Genomic DNA, 26326 nt, shown 5'->3' on the forward strand with positions numbered 1-26326 from the left:
AGGAAAGACATCAGTCTGAAGATTAGCATCATTCAAAGACCAGAGGTGTTGCAGTCAACAGCTTCTTTGCTTGCTGATCATTCATTGAAGGCAGAGGGGAGAGATCAGTACCCTGCAGAAGCTGTCATGAGAAAGCTCTCAGGAAAGGGATGTAAAGACCCTAACTCATTAGGAAGAATGCTCAGAAAAAAGGTCACAGCCAAGTTTCATTGCCTGTGGCATACACAGAAAAATCCTCTTAAATGGGTACTAATGTCATTTCTCCACAGAAGTCCATTATCACAAATCCATCATCTCCATTGCATCTTTTGAGTTCAATTTAATTGTCCAAAAGTTAGTCCCAATCCAGGCTTAAAAAAAAAAAAAACAACTTAATTGGCATTTACTAATTTTAGAAATGAGGGTTTCTCCAGCAAGTCTTTCTAAAATTATTCCATTTTTCAAGATCTGATACTTGGAGGAAAGTATTTTCTTAAGCAATTGCTTTTTTAGAGATCCTGGCAGCCTCCTTTCCCTTTAGCTATCTCTATCAATGGGCCCTAACACTGTGTCCTGCAGCAGGGAGGGGAAGATATCTCTTGTTCTCAATTTTTGCTCTGATGCAAAAATTTCTCTCTAGCTGAGTCACCACAGAGAAAGATTGCTCCTTCCATCATGCCTTTTCCCTAAGAGCCTTCTCTGCCACCATACAGGCAGGGGGATCACAATGGCTTTAAGAAGTGTACCTGTCTGCAAAGTAGTTCAAGCAAGGTTCAGCAATGGATTTGGAGGCCAGACATCTCAAATGAGTGATTCAACAAATCCACTAGGCAGGATTTTGTAGATGCTTTTACAGAAGTAAAATAATATGTACCTTTCTCAGACCGCCGTACCTTTGTGAATTTATAGCACAACATGTTTCTGGTGTTTGCCTGGAGCTGCTGAGTTTGTACATATAGATCTGTATTCCCCATTGAGTAGCTTTCCAAATTTCCTGTTTGCTGCCAAATTTCCTGTTTGCTTGTTTGAGAACTGCTCATGGCTGTTCCGTCATTAATGCACCATCATTTTCACTGGATGCTTAAAAAATACAGATATTATGTTTTTCAAGATAGTTTCCTGGAAAACGCTTGCTCTGAGATTTCTATTTTGGATACTTCACTGCCAGGCAAATTAAGAAGCAGCTAATAATCTTTGCATTTGACATGAACAATCTAAAACAGTCGTTCTATCCCTAGTTAAAAATTGAATTGAATTCAATTATGCCCTTGTGTTGGATTGTCTTTAAGTGACAATTAAAAACTTGCTGTGTGAAGTAAATATTGATGGGTTATGATTACTTTAATTCTTTTTTCCATCTGTATTCCCTGTTGATTAGCTAGGTGATTTTTGTTTGCTTTACCACTAATTACACAATCTGTTGCAATGTGTTGTGAAATCCAATTGGTATTCTTGGGAAATCATCCTAAAAGCATGTGCATTTTGTCTGGTTTCTGTTCAGAGAAGCACACGGGAACTGAACGACAAAAATGTAACTGGGGCAAAGTAAAAGTAATACAGCTTGTTACTTGGAGAAGCATCTTAAAAGTGAATTTATTAGTTCTATGTGTGAGTTATGAAAAATCCACAGGTTATAACAGGGCACCTTTACTTCAGAGTTTGGTTTTGACTAGTTTTTTTCCATTTTTTTTTCCAAAGCAAATGCTTATGTGGGATTTTTGATGGCATAAACCTCCAAGATAACTCATAGGAAAGAAAACCGCTCTCTCAGCCTGGTCTGAAAACAAAAAAATTAAAAAAAAAAAAGCTGGTTTGCTACATATTGACTAGTTCAGGATAAGTGAAACAATAAAAATCCACGTGAAGTGGTTTTAATGTGTGTTAGCAGGTTAGCCGATGCTGTAAATTTCCCTTCTGCCACCCCACATTTTATCTCAACATAACACACACAAAAACATCCAAATGTCTTGTCTTATCTTGGTTTGCACCTCATGTTAGTTACCACATAGATGCTAAAAGGAGAGCAACCAGGCTTTGCCGAGTGGAAACACAAGCTTGGTTTCAGAAAAGGCACAGCAGGACAAAGCACACTGCAGCTGGATGGAAAGGGACACTAAATGAAGCTCACTGCCTGCCCACACCTTGTGAAACAGTTGCAATATGAAGAATAACTGCAATTACTGAAGAATTTCAATTACTGAGGGAGAATTTCCACTTTTGAAAGTGATGTAAAAGAAACCATCTCGACTCAGACTGTGCTGAACTAGGCTTACCAACCATTTTTATTTCTTAAAGTTGTTTAAAGATGGAGCACTTTTCAGTGTCCTTTTTTAGAAGGATGTGCTTAAAAGGAAAATAATGAATAAAGTCCTGGAGCTCTTGTATACAGCCTGCTTTGTCCCTTTCCATTACTGTGGGTGTAGCAGCCAAATTCCTTATGCAGTGATGTTCTGTCTTGCACGAAGGACCAAAGATAGGAGGGACATGTAGACTGTAATTAACAGTCTAGACAGAGTCCCACATGCTCTGCAGGGACACAGGAGGATTATCCCACAGTTCTCCCGTATGACCAGCACCTTCACAACCCCAGTTGTTGCAGACTGAAAAACATCTTCCCAACACACTTGTGGCTCCATCCAGGATGCCCAAGGGCAGCTCAAGAGAAGACCAGTGCCAGGAGGAGAGGGAAAGAAGAAGTGAAGGGAGAAAAGCAGCCTGCAGAGAGTGCAGATTCTTTACTGAGGGGGGAGATTGAAGGAATTGAGATGAAACTTGAAAGCTGTGCCCCAGCGGTGTAGAAACCTTGTGCAAGCCTTCTTCCCTGGTATGACTGGCTTTGGGGTGCTTTGTGCTAAGGCAACTGAAGATTAGGACTCCTACCTGTAGTATGTACTGCTAATTGTACCATTGTCTTTTCTGGCAGAAATTTAGGACCATATAATTTTTCAGAATTATCTGATCCTTTCTACCCTAGCATATTCAGTACATTATCAATCAATAAGGTTAAAGAATCCAACTAAACAGATGATTTTCAAGCTAGGACTGTCATATTTCCCACATCAGCTTGGCATTTTTTATATTGCTTTGGAATATCTGGTTAGATAAATGCTTTAGGGAATCGTGGAAATCCGGAAAGCATCTTGTGGAAACAGCCAAAACACTTTTTTTTTTCCTAATTTTGCATCATGTCATATGTAAGTAGGGTTGATCCTAATCCTGCCCAGAAATAAACATGCCTTCAGCTCAGCACCTCAACTCCACAGGCTGGGATGGAAATGCAGCAGAGTTGATGGGGCTGAGCCACAAGGGAAATGTTCTTGGTAGTCACTATGCACACCTCTGGCAATATAACGCTATCTTCAAATAATAAATAATAATCAAGCATATTCACATCTTCCTGACAACAGTGTTCAGCATCAAGAAGGTACACTGGAATAAATTGTGTGGTGATTTAGGAGGTCTTTTTAAGGGGAGAATATCTTTTCTCCTCAGCTGCCCTAAATCAAGGCAGTCTCCGTACAGTGTCTGGATAAGAAGCAGAATGTATCTGATGATGAAGAAATTCTTTTGCTCTAGATCCCAGTAGAAATACCAGACTTTTCAAGGCAGCTGCACCCACACAGCCACCACTGCTGAAGCAAGGAGAAAGACTTTGGGTCTTGGCCAAGTTTTGTCTGATCAACGACTGTCATGTGGTCCCAAAAGTCACAGCAATCCCTCTGTCTTCCCTACCCAGTGCTGATAAGTGGGACTCAGAGGTATGGCAAAGGTGTCTGTTTGCAGTGAAAAGGTGAAATGAAACAAGCTGAAAATCCATTTGGAAAGGGTGGGAAAACTGCAAATCAATAATTCACTTTGGCGTCTCACTGGATCTAAGATCGCAGCAGCAGGTCGTTCGACTCACCCTCAGAAATTAGCTGAGGTTTAATTCTTGATTCACAGCCATCCACCTTGGGAATTGACTGAAGTTGTTAGAAAAGCCTGAGCAGGTGTAAAGGAGGTGACAGATTAAGAGAACAGCGAGACATAAAGAGGTTCTTCTGGAAACCACCAGGAAGCAATTAGGATGCTGGAGTGATTTATTTAAAAGCATTTAAGCCAACAGGAGTGACACATGGTGTTTGCGACAAGGCTGACCTCTGAAAGGAAACATTGCTTTGAAAAGCATGGACATGAGGACCAGGAAACAAGCAGAGAAGATGGAATATTGACAGTTTCAGAGCTTTAGTTTGATGGGGAAATGAAAAAAAAGAAAAAAAAAGGATGAAATATCCCAGAGAAAAAAAGAACAGGAGTGGATGATGTAGAAGCCTTTTATAACCTGAGTTATAAGAAGTAGCATCGAGCTTTCCAGGAGATAATTTTTGTTTATAATTAATCTAGGCACTCTTATAGCCCATCATATTATAATACACAAGAGCACTCCACAAGCAGTAATGAACTCCACTGTCGGTGAGGGAAGCTCTTCATTAACTCATTTCCAGACACGCTTTCATCTCCATGCCATGGACTAAGTCCAGAGTAACCCTAACCGGTTCATAGTCTTTATTTGAATGTGAGGGTTGTAATGCAAGGAAACAAGTAGCAGAGGTGGGAATTTAGTTTAGGTCACTTTAGTCTCTCTCTAGTGTCCTAACATTTAACTTTATGCCCTTCATTCATAACATGCAATTTCTGGATTGGCAGGTGCAATCATACAGTTAGGCATCTGTAGGGTAGAAAATGCAATGTTAGAGTGAAAGGGTAAAGATATATTTTTAAAAAGATAAGGTGATTAATAAACATCTTCTCAGAAATGGTAGCTGCTGAAGGGAGCACCAACCTCTTTACAAGCCCTTTTCTCCCAGCAGTATTTCAGTTTTGCAATAAGGATTTCCATGTCTTTCAATTTATTTTCAAATTCACCTTTCCCTGTAGTTTTTCCAGTTTACTTTTGGGGCACAGACCTAATTTTGTTCCTTTTCAAGTCAAGAGGAGCAACTTGGGACTACAGCCCTGGCTCTTAAAGACATTGGGCTGCTGCTCTGGCTGTGAAGATTTCTTTGGGTAATCCCACCCTCGGCATCAGGGGATGGGAGAAACCAGACTGAATTGAAAAGAGGCACCCGAAGTAATCCAAGTTCTCTTTCTTCTACTTTTTTCTTTTTCTGAAAGCACAGTTAGAGAGGGACAGGCAGGTGCTCCTGGGGCACATAAAAAGCTATTTGAAAGCATTGGGGACCTGCATTAGCTGAAACTGCTTATTTAAATAAGTGGCCAGAGCTTTCAACTCAGCTGCTGTGTTCCCTTTCGGATGTCCTTTTTTTCCCTGCTCCCTCCCCTCTAATTTGAGCAAGCAGGTTAATTTGATGAAATCCCTAGCTGCATAAAACATATGCTGTTGCCCAAACTGGGAAGGAGGTCTCCTCTTCTCCACAAGACAGCAGCTTGCAGGGTATCACTCACAGCTGTGTGCTGCAGCAGGCAGACATTTAGTAGAGGTTCTCATTGTTCTCATGGGTTTTAGGATTTATATGACCAGCCAAGGAGGATTTTTACTGTTACTCAGGCAGAACTCTTTGTTCCCTAGGCTCTGCTATTAATTCATCTCAGTGGTGATCTGGAGTTAATTCAGAAATGCAGTGTAGGCCGAGTAGCATCTGCCTTTGAATGGTGCTACTCAGGTCTGCTTCCAGCTCAGTCCAGTAGATGCCCACTGATTATCTGAAATGATGTGCTTTTAGGCTGGTGGAAAGGGATGCAAAAAAGAGAGGAGGAGCCCCTGTTCTGGCTCAAACCCACCTCCTTGCTGTAGGAAACTCAGTCAGCCTCAGGCGAAACACTGCTCCCAAAGAGTGCACCCTTCAGATTACTGCCACCAGCGTAATTTCATAGCTACATTGTGCGTGTAATTTATATGCTATTAAAATGTATGAATATAGGAAGGAACACCACTAGTGTTATAAATGGAATAGCTCCTCAGGAAAAAGTCTGTAATCTTTTGATTAGAGACTGTTTCCCCTGTGTGTGCTGTAAGGAAGCTGCATTATTGCTCTCCCTACTTTGTAATTGTTTTTCTGCAACCTTAAAATACTCTGCTGACAGCTTTACTGGGGTTTACATTAGTTTACAGCACTGATTTCTTAAGTCACTGTCAGATAATGAAGACATATATACCCCTTGTATAACTTTACCTCTGTGTGTTCATAGTGAACTATCTTAATGGTCCAAAAATGCTGCTTATCTGTTAACTGCTTAATTACTGTGAGCACCAATGGTAAGCATGCTGGGGATCTAACACTGCATGGGTGCCACCAGGGTACAAATACATCAGTTGCATTTCTCATCTCAAGAATGACAGTATTACACCGAAATAATAATACAAAAATGCAGGAGTTAGTTAGTTACTGAAAAAAAAATCCCAATTCTGGGACAATGCTTTTTTTTTTTTTTTTAAGTATAATCTAGTAAAAGATTGTCAAAATAATTAAGAAATTCAGACATTACTCTTATTAGAACATCCTAGCAATAACTTTGAACAGCTATCAGTGAGGCTAACCTCTCTTCAGAGATCACTGCCTGTCTTCTAGCAGTCTAAACTCATTGATTCTTCTTGATTCCACCCTGGAAACACATACAAATGTAATACAATGGGGCACTCTAGACTCATGCTGCTAATGCCACTAAGCCACGTAGATGACAGGAGCTTGGCTTTCAGAGCACCAGGCACAGGCCTGGTAATCCCCATGGCTGGTATTTCTAGTGTTCAATGCAGTCACAAGATTTAAAAGCTCTAATTATTTTTCCTTGAGCGTAACACTGAAAATGGCAAAAGGAAAGCTGTGGCGTTCATTTATCTCTCCCTTTACCCAGGTCCATGAGACTGTCATACAAACCATTGTAAAATTTATGTAGATAAACATGTGTACAGAAATATGTTAGAATATAAAAATATAGAAATACAGGTCTATAGGAGAACATTTTGGGAAGTCACTGACAGTACTGAGGCTGGGGTCCTTCTGGGCTGTTTTGAGATGATCTGAAGAAAGCAAAATGGAAGAGCTGCTACGTGATTGAATTCCTAGCATGTGCAACTGGTGAGATTTTTATCATTAGTATCTGTGGAGGCAGGATTACATTCACTGATTTATGAGGACCAGGTCCAACCTTTGGGACACTCATTGCTGGCCAGGTTATACGCTGGGGTTCACATTAGGTGGAAAATTCTAGTGACAACATTGTTCTGGAGAATTTGGAGGCACAAATGAACAGCAAGTCAAGGGGATAAAGAAGAGTTTCAAGCTAACATGGAGGATATTATTACTTGGTTTAGTGTAAGGAAGGTTTAGATGGAAAGCTATGAAAGCTTCTTAGTAAGATCTAGCAGGTTCTGGAAAGCCCCTCAAGGGAAATGCTAGAAGCAGAGCATCACAGAGCATCTCCAGTTGAGAACAATAATATGTCTTCTTGGGGCAGAAGAAATGCACAGGAGGATGGAAGACTGTAGCAAGCCATGTGAGAGTTGGAGAGGAAAACTCAAGCCCAAGCACAGATTGTGCATTTTAAGGGCAATGTTTCAGGCAATAGTGACTCCATAGGATTCAGCTGCTCTCTACAGCATTACTGTGCTACCTGGTCTTTAAAGTTGTGTTTTTTCCTGAAAAAAATACAAAACTATCGGCAAATAGATAATGAAAAGATTAGAAATGTGTGCCATATTGTGAATCTGGAGGTTACTTTAACCCTGGGGGTATCTTCTGGGTGCCAGCACATTTATGATACCAACCGGAGCACAAAGCAGAACCTTAGAGCAACTCTGGGCTGCCTTGTAACAGAAAAAAAAAGCAAGAGAAACAGCTGACTTTACTTTTTGCTGTGGTTATGTGGGGCAGTCAACACCAATTTTGAGAGCTGCTTGATTTTTTTCCTAAAAATAGCCTTCTGGTCACTTTTAATCAAGTTGAAACAGCCAAGTCTCTGTGCTAGTAATTCTCCTATAAATAAAATTTGACAGGGATACCTTCAAAATCAACATCCAAGCATTTAAACATGTTGTCTCAAACTCAGTTCTGACTCCAGCCTTATAAATCTTTGCCAAATATCACACAGCTTCATGGCCTAATCCTCTGAAGACATATCTAATGCTGTGTAAATCTGTGTCAGGAGGACAACAGCACCTGTGATGTGTTTCAGGGTGACATTTATGGCACTCTGAAGAAAATGGTAACTCGCTCAGATCCAAAGTCTGGTCTTCCAGGATTTGAACAGAACATCTTCTGCCTTGAAAGGGCAATTATAGGACATAAATTTGGGATGAGAGAGGAAGCAGGCAGTTATGGAGACCTTGAGAAGATCTGAGTTTTAGATTGTGGGTGAAGCTAGCACAAAAGGGTGTTGGATGCTCTGTATTTGATTAATTTTCTTTCAAATATCTACATCCATGAGTGATTTTCCCTTAGTATGTGAGGATATGGATCTTGGTTTCTCTCTCTGAGCATACTATCATTGAGCTGTTTTCCTTACACCTCCAGCCTTTCTGGACAGGAAACTCCAAGGCTTTGTGGAGTTTAGGCCATTTTCTGCACTAATCTTTCCAACCAAAGATAGAAATATATGCCATAGTGTTACTTCTGTCATGATATCTCAGTAATACCAGTTATATTACAGTTTTAAGATGCCTTATTTCAATGGCTTTAGTGTATAAGTGTGCTGCACATTTGCTTATTGATATTAGACAAATCCTTCAGCCCTTACTCATTATTTAAGCAGCATTAAGTCAATGCTTGGAGTGAATGAAAGTAGAAGGCTTTGGACTGTACATTAATGCAACTTGAGAGTATAGGATGTAATCAAGGCTGGTAAGAAATAGGGAGGACAGAAAAGGGGTATTGCCTCAATTTAGAAGCATTGGTGAGATTAAGATAGTTATTAAGCCAAACCAGATTTTTATCTTTAACTGTGAGCATGAGCTGAGCAGGATTTAGGTGAAAGAAGCATGCCATACCTATAACATTATTTACTCTAAAATAACTTCTTAGGCATGCTCATGTCACAGGTTCAGATCTGCTTTCTTAGAGATGGGAGGAAAAGCTTCACTGGTGATTTTTACCTTCCCGGTGTCTAAGAGACCTAAGACATCAGACCTGGAATCCAGTCTGCCTGTCTACTGTGATGCTTTTATAGCACACTCACTGCTAAAGTGATTAAAGTGAACTGCAGAAGTGTTTATTAAGACCTCCCTTCTTCATCCACTGCTGGGTCTGTACACAGGAGCTGAGTTTGTGTCACACCTTGTTGAAGAGTGACATTTTAAAGCATGACAATCATCCTCTGCACCTCATAGTCATCTGCAGAGGTGGGCTGTCTTCTCCCTGCACATATCCAGCTCACTGTATCCAGCCCAGGCTTGGTGTCTCTGAGACCTCCTGCCCTTAAACTTGCTGTCAACCACATGCCACAGTAAAGCCATTAATAGGTAAATAATTTAACAAATTGATCAAGTTTTACAAAGAGGCTTAGCTGTGCAGACAGTGCTTGTACATAAATTAGTGCATATTCAGGAGAAAGGTTGCTCCATAGAGGAGATGTAAGATAATCTGATACTGTGATAACTGGGGCTGTGAAAATAAAGGTGAGAGTAAGGGAACTGAGATAAGCAATGTGCATGAGTCTCTCTCTTCTAAGAAAACAATAGTTTATACGTGGCAATTAATTTGTGGGGTTTTGTTAATACACATATATTGGCATGATACTTATAATATTGGAGAGCTGTTTGTTTCTCACTCCCTGCTCAGTAAGAATTCAGGCCATAAATGCTGATTTGAGCATGCAAAACCCAATTGCTCCATGTGATTGTTAATCTGACCCATAATCTCCACTGCTATTGTGTTCATCCAGAGTCCAGTCCTGTGCCCAAAAGCATCCACATTTCTAACCAGCTGGGCACTACAAAAGTTCTGAGAACTTGGAGAGCATTGGAACCCCTCCATACTGTCCCCATATTTGGAAATAGATATTTTATTTCAAAGAAATAGTCTTTAAGAGATATGAACCTCAATGTTGAGCACCTGGCAGGTTTCCTTCTCCTTTAGAGGCTGTGCAGGTACCAGAAAAAGTGAAAAAGTGCAGAATCATAGAGTAATGTATATCATTCTCTTACAATCTATGGTATAAAGTCATGACTATCAGTAATCTAGAAGACTTGTTTCTAATCAGTAAGTTTAAGATTAGTAATTGAATGGTAATGCTAAAATCTTTTCTCTCTGCTGAAAATGGTTAGATCTTACAGGTGCTTTCATCCAGAAAGCCCTAAATTATAACACTTAGGTGACTCATATTTTCAATTGTGGAAGATACACACACATTGAGGAGACCTATAGCACAGGCGTCACAGAACGGTGGGTTTATAACAGTGATCTCTTTTCTCATACAGTCTGTGAGCTGACATTAAGAGGATTTCTGTGTGCCGAGTTAAAAGAAGCTCTGGAAATCTGTATTTTTATAAATTTTGCATTAAAGTGAAAACAAAGGTGTTGTGAGTTGGTAGCAGCTCAGTGTATGTGTGGATGTAAAACTCTCCTTTTTTCTGTGTTGATCTAATTTAATGGTTTAAGAATTCTTTTCCACTTTTTCACTAACCAACTCTTTCTTTTCAGGAAGAAAAGTCAGAAGAGAAGGAAGATGGAAGGAGTATACTAACAGATTGGATTTTTGCTTTGTGTCTCCATTCAGGTGTCTTTAATAAGCCTCATCGCCAGTACACTTGGATACTCTGAGATGGGTCCAATTAAATCCCTCAGGACTCTCCGAGCTCTTCGGCCATTAAGAGCATTGTCACGATTTGAAGGGATGAGGGTAAGAGTATATAAAGCATCAGTCAAAGCTCAACTCTCTGACATCAAGCATATTAACTGGGAACTGTTGCACATGGTTTTGTCTTCACTGTGTCTGCCAAAGGAAATGAATGATAATGCTGTATCAAAACAACAAAATAAGAAATCCCTCCTTTGTCTAAATTGCAATTGTATCATTACGTCTTTATCCTCAGGTGGATTTAATGATGAACTAATCCTGCTGCCTAACTTGTCATATTGAACTTTAAAAAACAGCTTCTTGGTCGAGGAAGCATCTGGCTAACAATTACCTCTCAATTATAAGACACACCAGGGGAATAGCCAAGCTACAAGTTTGCTCCCTGCTTTTGACATGTATTAAAATGAGACTGACTAGGAAAGTTCTTAAGGACTTTTTCACTAATAATTAAGGCAAAAATTAAAAATGTTAAAGATAGGTAAAGCAAATGAACGAATATGTAAAACTTTTCCATTGAACAGATTGCAGCTTTAACATGGAATGTCAGGATTAATATTAAAACCATGTAGCTTTTGTTCATTTCTCCATCTTGTGCATCCATCTCCTTCCTCTGCATTCCTTTGCCAGCATGGCTATATCCACACAGCATACCTGATTATTTGTTAAGACTACCTGCTACACAATTATTGTCTAGTAAGCACTTTATTTAACTCTTTGCACCATCTGCAAGATCTGCAAGATGATCTGCAAGATCTGCAGATGATAACAACTGTGCTTTGTATAAACTGAGATTACTGTTAATCTTGTAGAGCAAGATAAGATCACATAGCAAAATAAAGCAAATCTGCGACAAAATTACACATACACCAACTTACATTTCCTGATGATCCCAAATCTCCCTACTAGGCCAACGAAAATGCTGCATCTTTCATAGAGGTATATTCAGGATAAAGCTTTGTTGTAGACAAAATTTTGGTCCGAATCATCAGTGACTAAAATGTGTAATTCATGCACTGAGCTCCTAGCAATTGACTGTTCTCATTGCAATACCCTTGCAGTAAGACAGACTGAAGACTAGGGAGCCTAATGACAGAGGTAACTCAGGAAATATGGTGACAGAGCGGTTTATTAAAACCTGTACCCAGACTTTACCTCTTCTGTGGATGATAAGAATTGGGGATATATGTTTTTTTGCTCCAGATCTTGTGATCATCTAAGCTACATTATTTTTGTGGATGAAGACCAGACAAATCTAGTTGCAGACCACTCTCCTGTGTGTTAGTACTAAGACAGAATGATTCAAAAGGCTCCATTCATTCAGGCTCTGAAACCTGAGTTTTGTTCACCACATCCTTTTCAACTGAGGCAATATTTCAAAAGTTATTCATAAGATAAACCAAAAGCAAACTGCAGATCCTCAGCTGGCAAAAGGTGATGTTGTATTCCTAACGTTAATTAAAGCTCTCACTCCTATGTCATCTGATGACTTCACACTGCCTTTATTAAACATTTGCAAATTGAGCAGAAGTTGGTACTGGCCAAAGCTGCACTAGCTTAACTACCAAAGTGATTTGTGCATGGGCTCTCTCAAATCAATTTAAATCTGGCTTATGAAGGCTTAGTTTCTACTGGTGGATTTGAAAATTCAAGCAAAAACCCTTTAAAGTATTCCAAGCTGACATAAGAATGTTCACTCATGACTTTGCATCAGTTTAGCTAAGTTGTATTCAAACCTGAAAAGCAGTGTGAAGACTAGCCCAAAGCATAAAAACAGTGAAACAGATAATTGAAAGAAACAATGAGAAAAAATTTTCATCTTTATCTGCGAATAGAAAGAGGTTAATTTACTGGAGATCTTATGTGGCATAGACACATGCATCACCCCAGCAGATTTCCTTCCTAACATGCTCATACTTGTAGGCCTCCCTGGTTTCTGACTCAACATCCCTTTTCTTCCCTGTACCATTGCTGCAGCTGAAATATATTCAGTCATTCTGAGCTATGGGAGGCAGTGAATTAGCTTGTAAATATGATAAAATGTAATTGAGAATACGTGCTATTGGAAAATCAAATCATTTTAGCTTTAGTTTGTCTAACCACACTTAACATGACTAGGGACAGCTAGACCTTTCATTATTAGGAGTTCATATGCTACAAAATGCACAGGAAAATTGGCAGTGCAGTGATGGATTAAGTAATTATAATGTTGAGAAACAAACACTGACAGTAAGAAAATAATAATAGTTTGCTCTATTATAATGTCTTTTTCTTGAATAACTGAAAGATCTCTGATGACTAGAACAGGAACAAGAAAGTTCTCATTTCTACTGCAGTATAAAAGACTTGTTTCATTATGTACCTAAATTTTGAAAACAGTGGGTCCTGGGGCAAAAGCACAGAGTAGCACTGGAATGGCCAAGAGGACCTGTTACTATCAGGCTTCAGCCCTTTCCCCATCTTCAAACAGGCTGAGACCTGTCTAAGTTCGACACAAGTGTTAGCAGCTCCTATCCCAGTAGAGGTCTGCCAAATAAGGCTGAACTGGTGCTATCCTGCTCCTCTGTCCCCTCAAAAGATCCCAGTCTGACCAGTATCCCACCTGACAGTTACCCTAGATGCTGTGGGTTTCCATGCACATACCACCCACCCTGTGTCCCCCACTGCATTTCAAGCCATACTGGAGCACCATGTAAGTTAACATAGGTCTTCCTGAACCAAATCATGAAGTTTCCCATGTTTCCTCCTTTGTGTCCATCAGGGAATTATTTCAGACATGCCACTTCCCTGCAAGTTTCTTCCCAACATGGGAGGTTACTGCAGTATTTTAAAACAGTGAGTGGGATGATGAGAGACCATTTGATGTGAAAATGATCCTAGGCAAAGTCATGGTGAGGCTGCTACAAGATGCATGAAGGAAAGAAATAGCATAATTAATGCTAGTTAGCATGATTTCATGGGAATAGTTCTTGTAAAACCGATATGGTCCTTTGATTTGATTACCAATTATGCTGATGACGGTAACTGTGCTGATATAATATCCTTATATTTCAGAAAAGAATTTGATACCATGGGACATTGTGATGAAAACACAAGATTTGTACCAAGCCAATTAAACGTATTTTAAATTAATTTAAAAAGGGTGATGGGTCTCAAAAAAGTAATGATTTACAGTGATGACACTGTAAATTCAGTGATGAGTGTCTCAGGGTGAGGGATCCTTCAGAATGAGAACTGCCCTTAATCTGGACTTTAACAGCATCTGGAAGAAAATTTAAAATCTTTGCCGACAACACACAAAGTGAGCGGAGTAATAAGTGGTATTACGGATAAGGAAATCACACTGACTGCTCTGGATCACGGTGAAAAACAGATCAATTGTACAACATGCATTTTAATAAACCATATACCTCAGGAGGAGGAAAGTAGGTCACCCTGGGGATGTTTCTTGGAAAACAGCAGCTGAGAGGGATTTAGGGATTGGGATGACTGCTCAAAGGTGTACCAAGTTTTGGGCCGGTCCGATAAATGAGGTGACTATTACAATCCCTAAATATGCAGGGAAATAACCTGTCGAATGGAAGAGAGCACAGTGCTTCATCACTGGAATTCCACCAAACTGCTGAGAAGTGGGTGTTAAAAATGGGAAATTCTCTGCAGGGAACTACGAGCATGATTAGAAATCTGGAGGAACCATGGCGGTTTGAAAAAAGCTGATTTTTTAATTACCCAAAGCAAAGTGCAGTGGTAACTCACCTACAGTGAAGACAGGAATGACAGAAGATACCTAACAACAGTTGACTAGTGCCTCAAGTTCAGCAAATTCAACCTAAAAATACAGCACCTGTTTCTGACAATGAGGACAAAGGACACCAGGAATAGATTATCTAATGATAAAATTTTCACCTGTTATTTGAGTTCACAACACTGTAAATAAGATGTATTTGCAAAAGGTCTGCCCAGGCTTGGCTGGGACTTATAGCCTGGGCCTGAAAATACTGAGGGAAATCTGGTGGGCTCTGTTATAGCAAAGGGGAGATAAACAAACCATGCAAGTCTATTTCTGGATCTAAAATCTGAATCAGTTTCAGCTGAGGAGATGGCCCATGAGAGCCAGTGGCCAGGCACACTCTATAGATTTGCACCACTCTGGACTAGGGTAGAGGGTGGCTCAGTTTTTTTGTTATCCCTAAAGAAGTCACCTTGTGGTTTTACCTACAAAGATGCTAATGGAAACCAAGAGGTACAAAACCTTTTCTTATATATGGCTATATGTGTTGCTATTCCTAGATGCAGCAGAAATTCAGCCCTTTCCATGGCCAGGTTTGCAGCTGAACTTTTAACATGAATTTATGATAATAACTTGCTTTTATGTATCCAGGTCTTTAAGTCCTCTCGCTTGTCTCAGAACAAATCAGGAGTGCTTCCAGCAGACCAAATGGCATCATGCTGGTGTAAGAGCAGAAGAAGTGAGAGAAGAATGAAACCCCCTGTTAATAATTCATTCAGAGAGGTGTTATGGGATTTGCTCCAGACTCATGTCGTGTTTTATTATCTACAAGCCAGTGAATATAAATCAGCAGAAGGAAAAAAGCAGGATGCAAGCATGGCCATCACTTACACTGCTGAAACCTGGAAGTCTCTGTCCTGTCACAGGGCTTGCAGGTGGAAGCTGGACTCAGCAGCATATGCAACATAAGTGCAGTGGCTCTGTGCTGGCGTGCATTAAAATTGAACAAAAATATTGTCCTGCATAGCAGCAAATGAAGCTACTTTGACAAGGGCCAAGGCTATACCCAAATAAGTGCTTGATTTGGAAATCTTTCTGCTCCTCTGGGTGTTTTTCTTCCTCAGTAATGCATAAATGATGAGGAAACAAATGTTACATTATTATCTTCTCAGAAAATTGGACACTAATGCGAGAGCTGGTGTTTCCTATAGTCATGGAATAAAATTTAATTTTTATGGATCGATATCATCTTGTCTCAGTTTCAGAAATGTAGATGGAGAAGTGAAAGAGCTTAGTGTCTGCCTACCAGACTTTACTCTCCAAAGCATGAGACAAAGATGGAGACAAATTCATGTAGCAGGTCTGGTGTCTGCACAGGCGTCTTTGCCTGGACCATGCAACGTCAGCATCTCCAAAAGCTGTGAATATGGAGCAACCTTTTTGACATAGGAAAGGAAAAACTACATTTTGCAATAGTGTTCTTCCCTCAGAAAATGTCAGTTAGTATAACATTTGTCACCCATAAGTGTATTAATGCTCAAAACACTAAATGAGGTGCATCCTGCCTGGTTGATGTGCTGGTATTATACTGCTGCATTCAAACCTCACAACTGTAGAGGGTCTGTAGATGGTCTGACATTTATTTCTTTTGCGTGGCTTCAGAAAGGTGTCCAGTGCCAACATTCCCACACTTTAAAAGCTCCTTTTGCCTTTCATTTTTATGTGTGATTTTACACAAGGGTTTAGAGCCCTGCCTGGGTTGGTGTGTAGGAACTTTACAGCATGTCACAAGGAAAAATAATGCATTTTTTGTTAAATTAGAATGGATTCACTGGTTTAATCATGCATGCTTATCAGACAGGGGAAGCTGGATTAATACAGTATTTCTCAATCAGTTATTATTTAAACAAGCAAAATTTGCCACAGCTGGATTTCACATCCCAAGGACTAGGGAGGCCTGAGTTCAGTAAAAATTTCAGAAATATTTTTTGTCTGAGACACTGTGTGTCACAGTTCAAGCCCAGCCAGCAACTAAGGACCATGCAGCTGCTCACTCACTTCCCCTTCCTTCCCCCTGCCCTGGTGGGATGGGGAGAAGAATAAATAAAAAGGTAAACCCTATTGGTGAGGTAAGAACAGTTTAATGATTGGAATAAAGTAAAATACAATAACAATAATAATGATAATGATGATTATGATGATGGTGATGATGATAATGATAATAAAATTAATAATAATGTTGAAATAATAATAATAATAGAAAGAAATAAAATAATCAATCAAATAAACCCCCAAGTGGTGCACATCACCCACTGACTGATGCCCAGCCTGTCACCTCTTGACAAACACTCAGCTTCTATACTGGGCACAACATGCTGTGGTATGGAATACCCCTTTGGCTAGTTTGGGTCAGGTGTCCTGTCTCTTCTCCCTCCTGGCTTCTCGTTCCCTTCCTCATGGGCAGAACATGACAGACTGAAATGTCCTCGATCAGAGTAAGCACTACATGGGAACAGCTAAAACATTGGTGTGTTAGCTGCATTGTTCTCAGACTAAAGCCAAGAAACATAGCACTGTACCAGCTACTAGGAAGAAGATTAAACTATCCCAGCCAAAATGAGGGCATTGTGGTGTACACCCCAGCCATTTCCAATTAATCATATGATTATGAAAGATAGTTTGACTGAAGTGAATTATCCAGTAGGATCTTAGAGGTCAAGATGACTTCACAGATTGTACTTGAATTAAAAGATTCCTCTTGAAATAACGTCATCCCATGGGTGGGATGCCAACAAATTAGCTCTTCAATTACAAAAAGAAAAAAATAATTATTTTGTGTGAAGCCTTTAATGGTGATTTGTCTCCTTAGGTAGTGTCAATACTTATCCACCTGCCACCATGTGAGGAGGGTTCAGTCCAGTTAATCAAGGGCCCACAACAACTTGTTAGTGAAGTGTCTGTGTAAGTGCTAACATTAATTCTGTTTTTCCTCTGCTGTTTACCCTAAGGTGGTGGTTAATGCACTTGTGGGAGCCATCCCTTCCATCATGAATGTTCTGCTCGTCTGCCTCATCTTCTGGCTCATCTTTAGCATCATGGGAGTGAACCTTTTTGCTGGAAAGTTTGGGAAGTGCATTAATAAGACAGAAGGAGATATGCCTTTAGACTCTAAAATTATTAACAACATGAGTGACTGTATACTCTATAATGTGTCAGGCACATTTTACTGGACAAAAGTTAAAGTTAACTTTGATAATGTTGGTGCTGGGTACCTGGCTCTGCTACAAGTGGTAAGTGTGACCACTAGAAACTGTTGGACAAATGTTGCCTGTTCCCTTGAAATAATCCGTTTAAATACCTCTATGCTTTTCTGTTTTTTTTCAGCCATCAGGGGAATTCCTTTCCTCAAGTGTAAATTAGTTTTATTTGGTGTATTAATTTGGCCTAGAGATATTTATGACAGCTTTTGGGTTTAATTTGAGTTTCTGATACATTACTAATATAGCCCTCCAGGAAGCAATTGGACTACTGAGGTGAATAATGTCAATAATGTAATCCAGAGCAAAGTTCAGTTCCAGAAACAAAAAGTCATGGTCCAGGAAGGGCTGTTCATGCAGACAGAGTGCATTTGCCTTCCTGAACAGCCTGGGACTTCACTGTACCCTGCTGGGATAAAATGAACTTGCAGTGCCTTCAGTTACACGGCTGAAGTTTTTGCATAAAGCACAGAGAAAGTCACAGAGAAAACTTTAATTTACATTCCTCTGCTCACCTTCAATGGAGATGTTTGAGAAGAACACTGGTGCCTCCCATTCTGCTTCCTCACATAATTTCCACCTGATAAATATAGTGAGTCAGATTGAACCTAACTATGAAATATGGTGGTAATCAGACTGCTGGAACTCTATACAGCTTGGACTCTCTGGAAAGGTGGTGAGAGAATATCAGAGAAGGGACTGTTAAGATTCAAAGATGATGGCAATATTTGATCTCTAAAGACAGAAGTAAGCCACATTTACAACCTTTTTTAGCAGTAAATGTAAAACACGGGTAAATGGGTTGTATGCACTGAGATTTACTCTGTTATGACGCCGTACAACCTAATGGATAGGGCCGCATGAGACCCCATCTTCTTGTCGAGGCTCTGCTGCTGGACTGCTGAGTGATTTTATATAAATTGCTTTATGTTTCTGTTCCGTGGGGCCCTCTTATAAAATAGTGGTAACGATACTTGTTCCCATTGTTCCTAATTTGCTCACAAGCCTAGTGATGACAAGGGCTGGAAATGCTCTAGGAATTTGTCATGTTTCCTTATATGTACACAGAATTAAACGAGCCCCTTACCACATCCTTGGATGGGGAGGTTACTTTCTTGAAGCACCTGTGATGTCATTCCTTGCTTCTGGGATAAAAACTAGCATGCCGCAACCTCAATTCTTTTGCCATATGTAGAAATGCACCCTTTGTAATGCAGCAGAATACTGCCCTGGGTGCTGACTTGCCCTTCCATGAGGGCATCATCCTCCCACAGGTCCCGATCAGATCTGCCACCCTTTCTCCTTCCCATGATGCAAGTTTGCTTTCTCCCAGATCAATTTTTTCGCTGTCACAGACACATGAAATTGCTCTATAAAGTGTCTTTCCTTTCCTGTAGAGATGCTTATCCTTATATATTCTGTTCCTGGTACATATACACTTGAATCTGAGATCTTCTGACAACTTTCCATTGAGTCTTTGATTTCATAATCTCTGGAAACTGGAAAGGTTAGAATGGGTGCAACTTTTGGTTCTTTCCGTGACATAAAGCTGAACTTGCTAGAGTTTTTATCTTTTATCTTTTGTGTGTAATTATGATTTTCATCTCACCCATGCAGGGCAGATTAATTCACTTTGAATGTCTTTAATTAGGTTTTCCATTCTACACAGTGTTTGCCTTTTATTTAAACACTTAATTCAGCTGAGCAAAAATTTTAAGGTTTAAAATACTTTACCTTAACTGAAGCTTCTTATCTCCTCCATGACTGCATAACAGATGACTAATTTGTTTGGTGAAAAAACTCCATCAGAGTTGTAGTTATTCCTTCACCGTTTCTTTTATAAGGTTCAAACTCCAGCTTTCTGAAAACCTTCAACTTTTCACAAATTAGCATTGCCTGAGGAGTATCCTGAAGCAGTCTCCTCTGCTGTTCTGCAGTATCCATTCCTGGGAACTTGGCACTGGTGATACTAGTTGCATTCACCAGATGGGGCTGCCTTCTGTTGCGATCAGTGGTGGCAGAAGAAACGTAACTGGTCATAAGATGGATCTCAGCACATTTCTGAAAGAGTGGTCTAGTTCTGATGATTTCTAGTACTGCTATCCGTTTTTGAAAACGGACATGATGACCCTGCAGGGTTCTTTCAAACCTGTGATCCTGTATTGGGTAGCAGAGAAGTAGTTTTTCCAGTTGCAGAAGTACAAAAGAAGTGCCATAAATGTAGGGTCCGTGAAGGCTGGACAAACTGATTGTGGCGGAAAATGAGGGAGCCCTAAAACCTTGCACAGCAGGTGTTTGGCTCCTTCTTCCAAGAGGAAGGGTAAGAGCCAGATGCCATTAGAGGATTGATTTTAACTTTCATCCTGCACCTGGAGCTCTTATGTCTGTTGCTAATGACAGTCTTAGGCAATGAAATGTAAAGATGATACCCACAGAGAAGGAGCCCAAACATCTGGATCTCCTTTGCCAGACTCCAGCTGAGGAGTGTTGGTTACAGGTGATGCTTGCCAAATATCATCCTTATGGGGTTGCATTTCATGAGCAAACTGCTGTGGGAATTGCAGGGGATCAGTTAACAGCTCAGCTCTCCTAAAGAGACAGACACATCCATGCATCTTTGTGCGCACTGAGACAGTATGTAGCAATGATGAGATAGGCATTTTGGTTACAACCCTCTGGGATCCAAAATACGAGCTTTTAAGTGGGACTTGTCTTTTGACTGTTGACATTTTCAGCTGCTGCAGCACCCTATTTAAGTGGCTCTGAAGTTACCTTTGGATGCTTGAATGTGTCTGAAAGTCCAAATGGAAATACGTAAAACAAATCTGTCTGCCTAATGTTCTGTCTTCATTTCTACAGCATCCTTGAAAGAAATGAGAAGTTGCTACTATGGAAACTTTAAGGCTTATGACTATCCAGAGACAGACTTGCTAACAGTGTAGTTGAGAACTAAATGAAATTTTCCTCAAATATCCTTTGCTCTTTTCCTGCCTTGTTTAGGATCCATCATGTTGTTCTGAAGATGCTACTTTAAATTAATGAGTCTGAGAAAACATTTATGTGAGGTGGTCAGTCAGGTTTCAAGCTTCTCCAACAAACAAATTGGCTGTCTCACCACAGGTTACTAAAATAGGAGGTAGTCTCTGCTCACTTTACAAGCAGGAGAAATGTCTCATTCACAGTGAAGAAAAGATCTTTGTTAGCATGACTTTCTAATTTTCAAGAATGATGTTCCACTCTTATGGGGATTTAGCACCCTTAACACCCTAATCTAGTATGAAAAAAAATTATTGCTACAACCCAGTGCTTCAGTAATGCTTTTTCTATATTCCCAGAATTGCTTTGCATATCACAGCACCTATCTTCTATAAATGTGTACTTGAGCTGAACGAAGAAATATCTTAAATTTCCATTAGGAGTTTTTCGTTTCTCTTGAAGCATCATTTTCTTCAAGTTATGATGACCTCCTCTTATTTTTTCACAACGTATCTTGAAATTTCAGCAATCTATTGAAGAACAACAAGAAAACAAGTGGTCTCTCACCCAGCACCTGGGTTGCTTGGAAAAGGTCTTCTTAGGCAGGAACAGACTTACATCTCATATGTCCTACAAATCTTTGTCACTCTGGGACTCCAGATAAGGCATGGGAAGATAACAGAAGCACTCCTAGACTAGTACAGCAATCAGGAGCTGCACAGTTAAATGAACTGCTCGTGCCAGGTTCGAAGTCATGACTGAGCTCATAAATCAGCCACAAAATGGTCATGAGACAGCAGCGTGTGTCTAAAGTTACTGAGTTACACAATCTCTTGCACTTCTGTAAAGCATAAAGCTAGATTTTACTTTCAGTGTGGATGTAAAATACACAAAAAATCTGTGCTTCTGAACAAACCATAAACTGATGCACTAGGGTAGATTTCCCCATATGTCCAAAGGTCAGGAATAAGAAGTATTTCCATAAGGAATTACTGGTGGAAGTTTGAGGGGAGCAGAGGCAGAGCTCTCGGAGCCCATGTAGTCCCGCACAATGAAGACCTTTGGGGTGGGTCCAATGCTCAGTGGTGCTCTCCCCAGCAAATCATCTTAACATAAAATATATATAAAACTAATGTTTGGTATAAAATTGCTGCTATGACAAAATTGAACAGACTGAGAAAATCAACAGGAAAGCCAGCAGACAGTGGAGTTAGCATAGCCAACTTAAATATATTTAAGTTGGCTCTACTGTTAATGGCTGTGCTTTAGCTTTCACAAGTTTCTCTCACCAACAGTAATGCTTAAAGAAGCATTTCAGAAATATGAAGATCAGTATTTCTGCTGTCAAAAGCAGTCATTTTTATTGCACTATTACAGTCCTTTTCAGGGGAAAAAATATCCCAAATCCTTGCAGATTTAAAGGCTGTCTTTATTTTAAGGCATCATTTGGTTTGAGGGCAGTTAGCGCCATCCTCCTCCCCACTAATTTACTGCATTGCAGCTTTAACCACTAGTCAAATAACAAAATGTAATCCCATCCCAAGATGAGTTTATCGGTATATAATCTCATCACATGACAGTTTCAGTAGAAAATAGTGTTTCTCTGGATAGCTTCCAGGCAGGATAATATCACAAACACTCCCATGAAGATTTTGTCACTTCCTTATCCAGACTGTAAGTGTTACTAATTCCAGATAAATAATTTCTTTCCCTAGTGTTATAATTTCTTTCATTCTCAGTATTTTTTACCCTCTGCAGATGAGTGTCTAGGGAAGATTTCCAGAAGCCCCATGGATTTTTAATTGTCTCACTTCTGGACAACTGGGAAAGCCAGAAAATCGCAGTACTTCATTCTCTCAATATTTGTTTTTGTCAGATCACTTTACCATCTGTTATCACTATAAACCACTGTGCCTTGCAGTAGAGTCTCTCATGTCTGTGGTACACATCGAGGGGTAAAATAGGCACTCAAGATTTCCTCCCAAGTGGGAGAAAAATACAGGCTAAGATCATATCATCTTGGGAAACAGGGAAAGGATTTCTTGTTCCATCCTATCCACTCTTACTGAACAGCACTTTGAGCTGGAATCTGCAAGCAACTGTAATAACACAAGAAAATTTTTCATCAGATTAGAAAGAGATGAGCAAAAATTGAAAATATTAGAACAGTTAAGGAGGATCAGCATGACAGGTTCAAATAATAATTTGTTACAGTAAAATTGCTGATCATTCCTGTAAACACTTTACATCTGAAGTGGTTTTTAACACACAGTACCATGGAATAGAATTTCCAAAAGGTCCTGATTTGGGACATTTGATCTCTTTTAACCAGTAGATAAAAAAGTATGCAACTTTCACACAGTAGTTTATATATACTTTCATGAGAAATACGGTTGACTTCTTGTGCTACATTTTTTTTTTTCCTCAGTAGCCTTCAGAGGGAAATGAGAAGGCAGCATTTCTTCCAGGATTTAATTTAATAATAGAGAGTGTATAATGGAGCATTTCTAAAACTGCTGGATATACCTAGATCAACACAAATGCCTAGGTTTCTCCCGGGAACCGCTGGCCAAATTCCTATTAGTGTTATCCAGAATTGCGTGCCTACACACCAGGAGAAAATTCAACCGAAGTGTGAATAGAATGCAAAAAAATATTGGGTGTTGGTCTTTCATTCATGCTAGTGTAAATCTGATTATATGAATAAATCCAAAAAGACCTCATTATCTGCTCACACTGATTTTAAATCCAGGGTAAGTCTAAATGGGTCAGAAGTCAAACGAGAAACAACCACAGAGAACCAATGTAAGGGCAACGTGGCTTAGGCCAGAGTCAAACCTAATGCCAGGTATCTTGGCCTCAGGCTGTGTCTAATGAGAGGCATATATTTAGAGCAAAGAGTCATGGTTTTACTATAGAACAGTAAAAATCACTTCTACATGTTTCTCCTAGGAGTGTTGTCACTGCCCTTTCTCCATTGCAGGTTCCAGTAGGAGACACTGTGGAATCCCTGTATGTTTAAACAATTAAAAAAATATATATATATAAAAACTCTGATTTTAAAAAAAAAAAAAATCTGAATAGTAAAGCAGATTGTGTTTCTAGGGCCAGACTATAGTACGTGTTGATTGCCTTTGCTCTTTTCAAGTCAGCTGTGATATATGTGACTCCCTGGACAATGTTAAACATTGCCTTGATTTATTCTGTTATAAAAGAGGGCAGAATCCAAGCTTCAGTGGGATCCTACAACATAGTCACTGCCCATCAGTCCAAACAAGCAACATGGATGGGATCCATCTCACCTGGTGCAACACTTATGCGTGACAGCACTCTGAGTTGTCCTGTGTAGCTGTATCTCTTCATTTCTTGAAATACTTAAGATCAAAACTTCCAAAGATTTAGTTGCCATGTTTTCACTCCTGTCTTAAATATCTTCTTAATTTTTTTCAAAATATCCATCTTATCCCTACAAGTGCAGAAGATCAGAAAACATGAATGAGAAAATCCAGGAGAAAACAATGTAGATTTTAAATACCTAAATGAACATAAACTCTTTAATGGAGAGGCAGTTCATTAACTGTGAAGAACATAGAGATGATACTGTCATTTCAAGATATATTCATTTAATATACTTATTTATATATTTTGTGGGTTTTTTTCAGGCCACATTTAAAGGTTGGATGGATATCATGTATGCAGCAGTGGATTCACGAGAGGTAGGTCGCTACAAAGAATTTAATAATTTCCTTTTCCATTGACTTTTGAAGCATTCATCGTGTTTAACAACAAAAGCAACAACAACAAAAAGTACATGCAGGTTGCCAGTCCCTGTCTTGCTCTGGTGGAGACAGTTGCAGACCTTCATTTTTTTTAGTTGCTACTGAAGCACCGCAACCCTGAGATTAAAACAGATATAGCCCTCTGTTCCACACAACTGATTTATCTCTTTGTACTACAAAACTCCCAGCACAGAGAGGCACCTCCAGGGTGAGTCTGAGTATACCAAAAACCTAAATTGTCCTGTTTCTTCCACTCTCCCTGTTGACTGCTGTATTTTCCAAGGATCTAACTTCTAATAATAGAACCTGTTTAAAAGCCCTGGGTTTAAATTACATTCCTCCGCAGCACACATGGTCAACCTTCCCTATATCTTGAGCAAGTTTCTTCTCTGCAACCAGGAGCTCCACTCAAAGAGGGTGGAGGAGCTCATGGCAGAGAAGGAGTCTGGTGTGAGCTCTGGGTGCTGGTGACTGCCTAGTTGTTACCCGCATCCTGTTCAGCTTTCAGGTTTCCTGATAATAATAAGGTCCGTTCCAGCTCTAACCTTTCTATGATTCCATGAGCAAAAAAAAATTCCCTTGATGCATCGCATAGGGCAGTTTGTTTATTCTTTTATTGAAGGACCTGTAGTCTTCTTTCCCTCTTTTAATAATATTAGAGGAAAAAGATTACACTTACTGTTCATTTTTGAGGTAGCTTTCTGGTACCATGATCTTGGCAGGCTAAACTGAGCAACAGGGAGTAGAGCCCTAACTCTAAGAATAGTGGGTGGAAAAATCTCATGGCATCACAGGGACAAAGAATTACCTTTGCATAACATGGCTACAGATGATTTATTCTTGTACTACATGTACATGTGTGCGTATCCTCCTTGCTGAAGATTTAAACTCATGGGTTTCACATAAGAAAATCTGGCATTTGGGGAAATGCAGGCTTCTGGCATGTTGATTAGATACCTGGAGTTGATGGGGCAAATCTGAACCATGTGATTTGAGGCTGTCGGACTATATTGCTCAGTTCTTCAGCAAGAGATCTTACTCATTTCCACCCTTCATAAAAGAAAAATTGTACTTCTAAATACAGCGGTTTTCAGTAGCATTTGATTTTACTGTGATCATACTTTTGCTTTTTATAAGTACCACTGGTTCATATAAGATTAGGGATAATCAGAAAATTGATTCTTTTTCCCTTCTGGGTTCAGACTGAGAATGTTTTATAGGATTTATTCTGAAGTTGCACTTTCTGGAGCAGTGTGACAGTGTGATCGCTGTGACAGTGTTGTGAATTGGAGCTGAAATTACTGCAGCCTTGCAGATGCTAGTAGTAAACTTCAAACAGACTGAGGAGGCTGAGTCTGCTAATGGGAGTTACACTGTTTTTCCTGTTTCATAATCTTCTTTGCAAATGGACAGTTTTCTTTTAACTGCATTAATATTTTGACATGTGCAGAGATGGTGTCATTTTCAGTTTTTCCCTTTTCCCATTGCAGTGTGAGGAGCAGCCTGAATGGGAATGTAATTTATACATGTACCTGTACTTTGTGATTTTCATCATCTTCGGGTCTTTCTTCACATTGAACCTCTTCATTGGTGTTATCATTGACAATTTTAATCAACAAAAGAAAAAGATAAGTAGTGCATATGCTACACATCATGTTATGATTGCTGCAGAGACCTGGGCAAGAGATAGTTTTGTAAGCAGTGGTTTTGCCATATTAGCCTTGAGATTAGCATTGACAGAACAGCTGCAGAAACCACCTTGCAGGACTTTTAGAAAAGCACAGTTGTAGCAGCCCCTAATGCTCCCATAGGATGAG

At 39.7% G+C, this 26326-nt stretch overlaps 1 protein-coding gene across 4 annotated transcripts in view; it reads left to right on the top strand.

Annotated features, from left to right (window-relative positions):
- Positions 1-26326, top strand: part of LOC134165051 (sodium channel protein type 5 subunit alpha-like) — a 213711-nt gene that overhangs the window by 178937 nt on the left and 8448 nt on the right. For all 4 annotated transcript variants that reach the window (XM_062621392.1, XM_062621393.1, XM_062621394.1 and 1 more), the window contains 4 exons: positions 10690-10812; positions 17506-17787; positions 24393-24446; positions 26000-26141. In XM_062621392.1, coding sequence (XP_062477376.1) covers positions 10690-10812; positions 17506-17787; positions 24393-24446; positions 26000-26141 — 601 coding nt within the window. The remainder of the gene's footprint in view (positions 1-10689; positions 10813-17505; positions 17788-24392; positions 24447-25999; positions 26142-26326) is intronic.

The sequence above is a fragment of the Pezoporus occidentalis genome, unplaced genomic scaffold (assembly GCF_034315485.1).
Source record: "Pezoporus occidentalis ecotype Australia unplaced genomic scaffold, CSIRO_AGI_Poc_V1 ctg23, whole genome shotgun sequence".
NCBI lineage: Eukaryota > Metazoa > Chordata > Aves > Psittaciformes > Psittacidae > Pezoporus > Pezoporus occidentalis.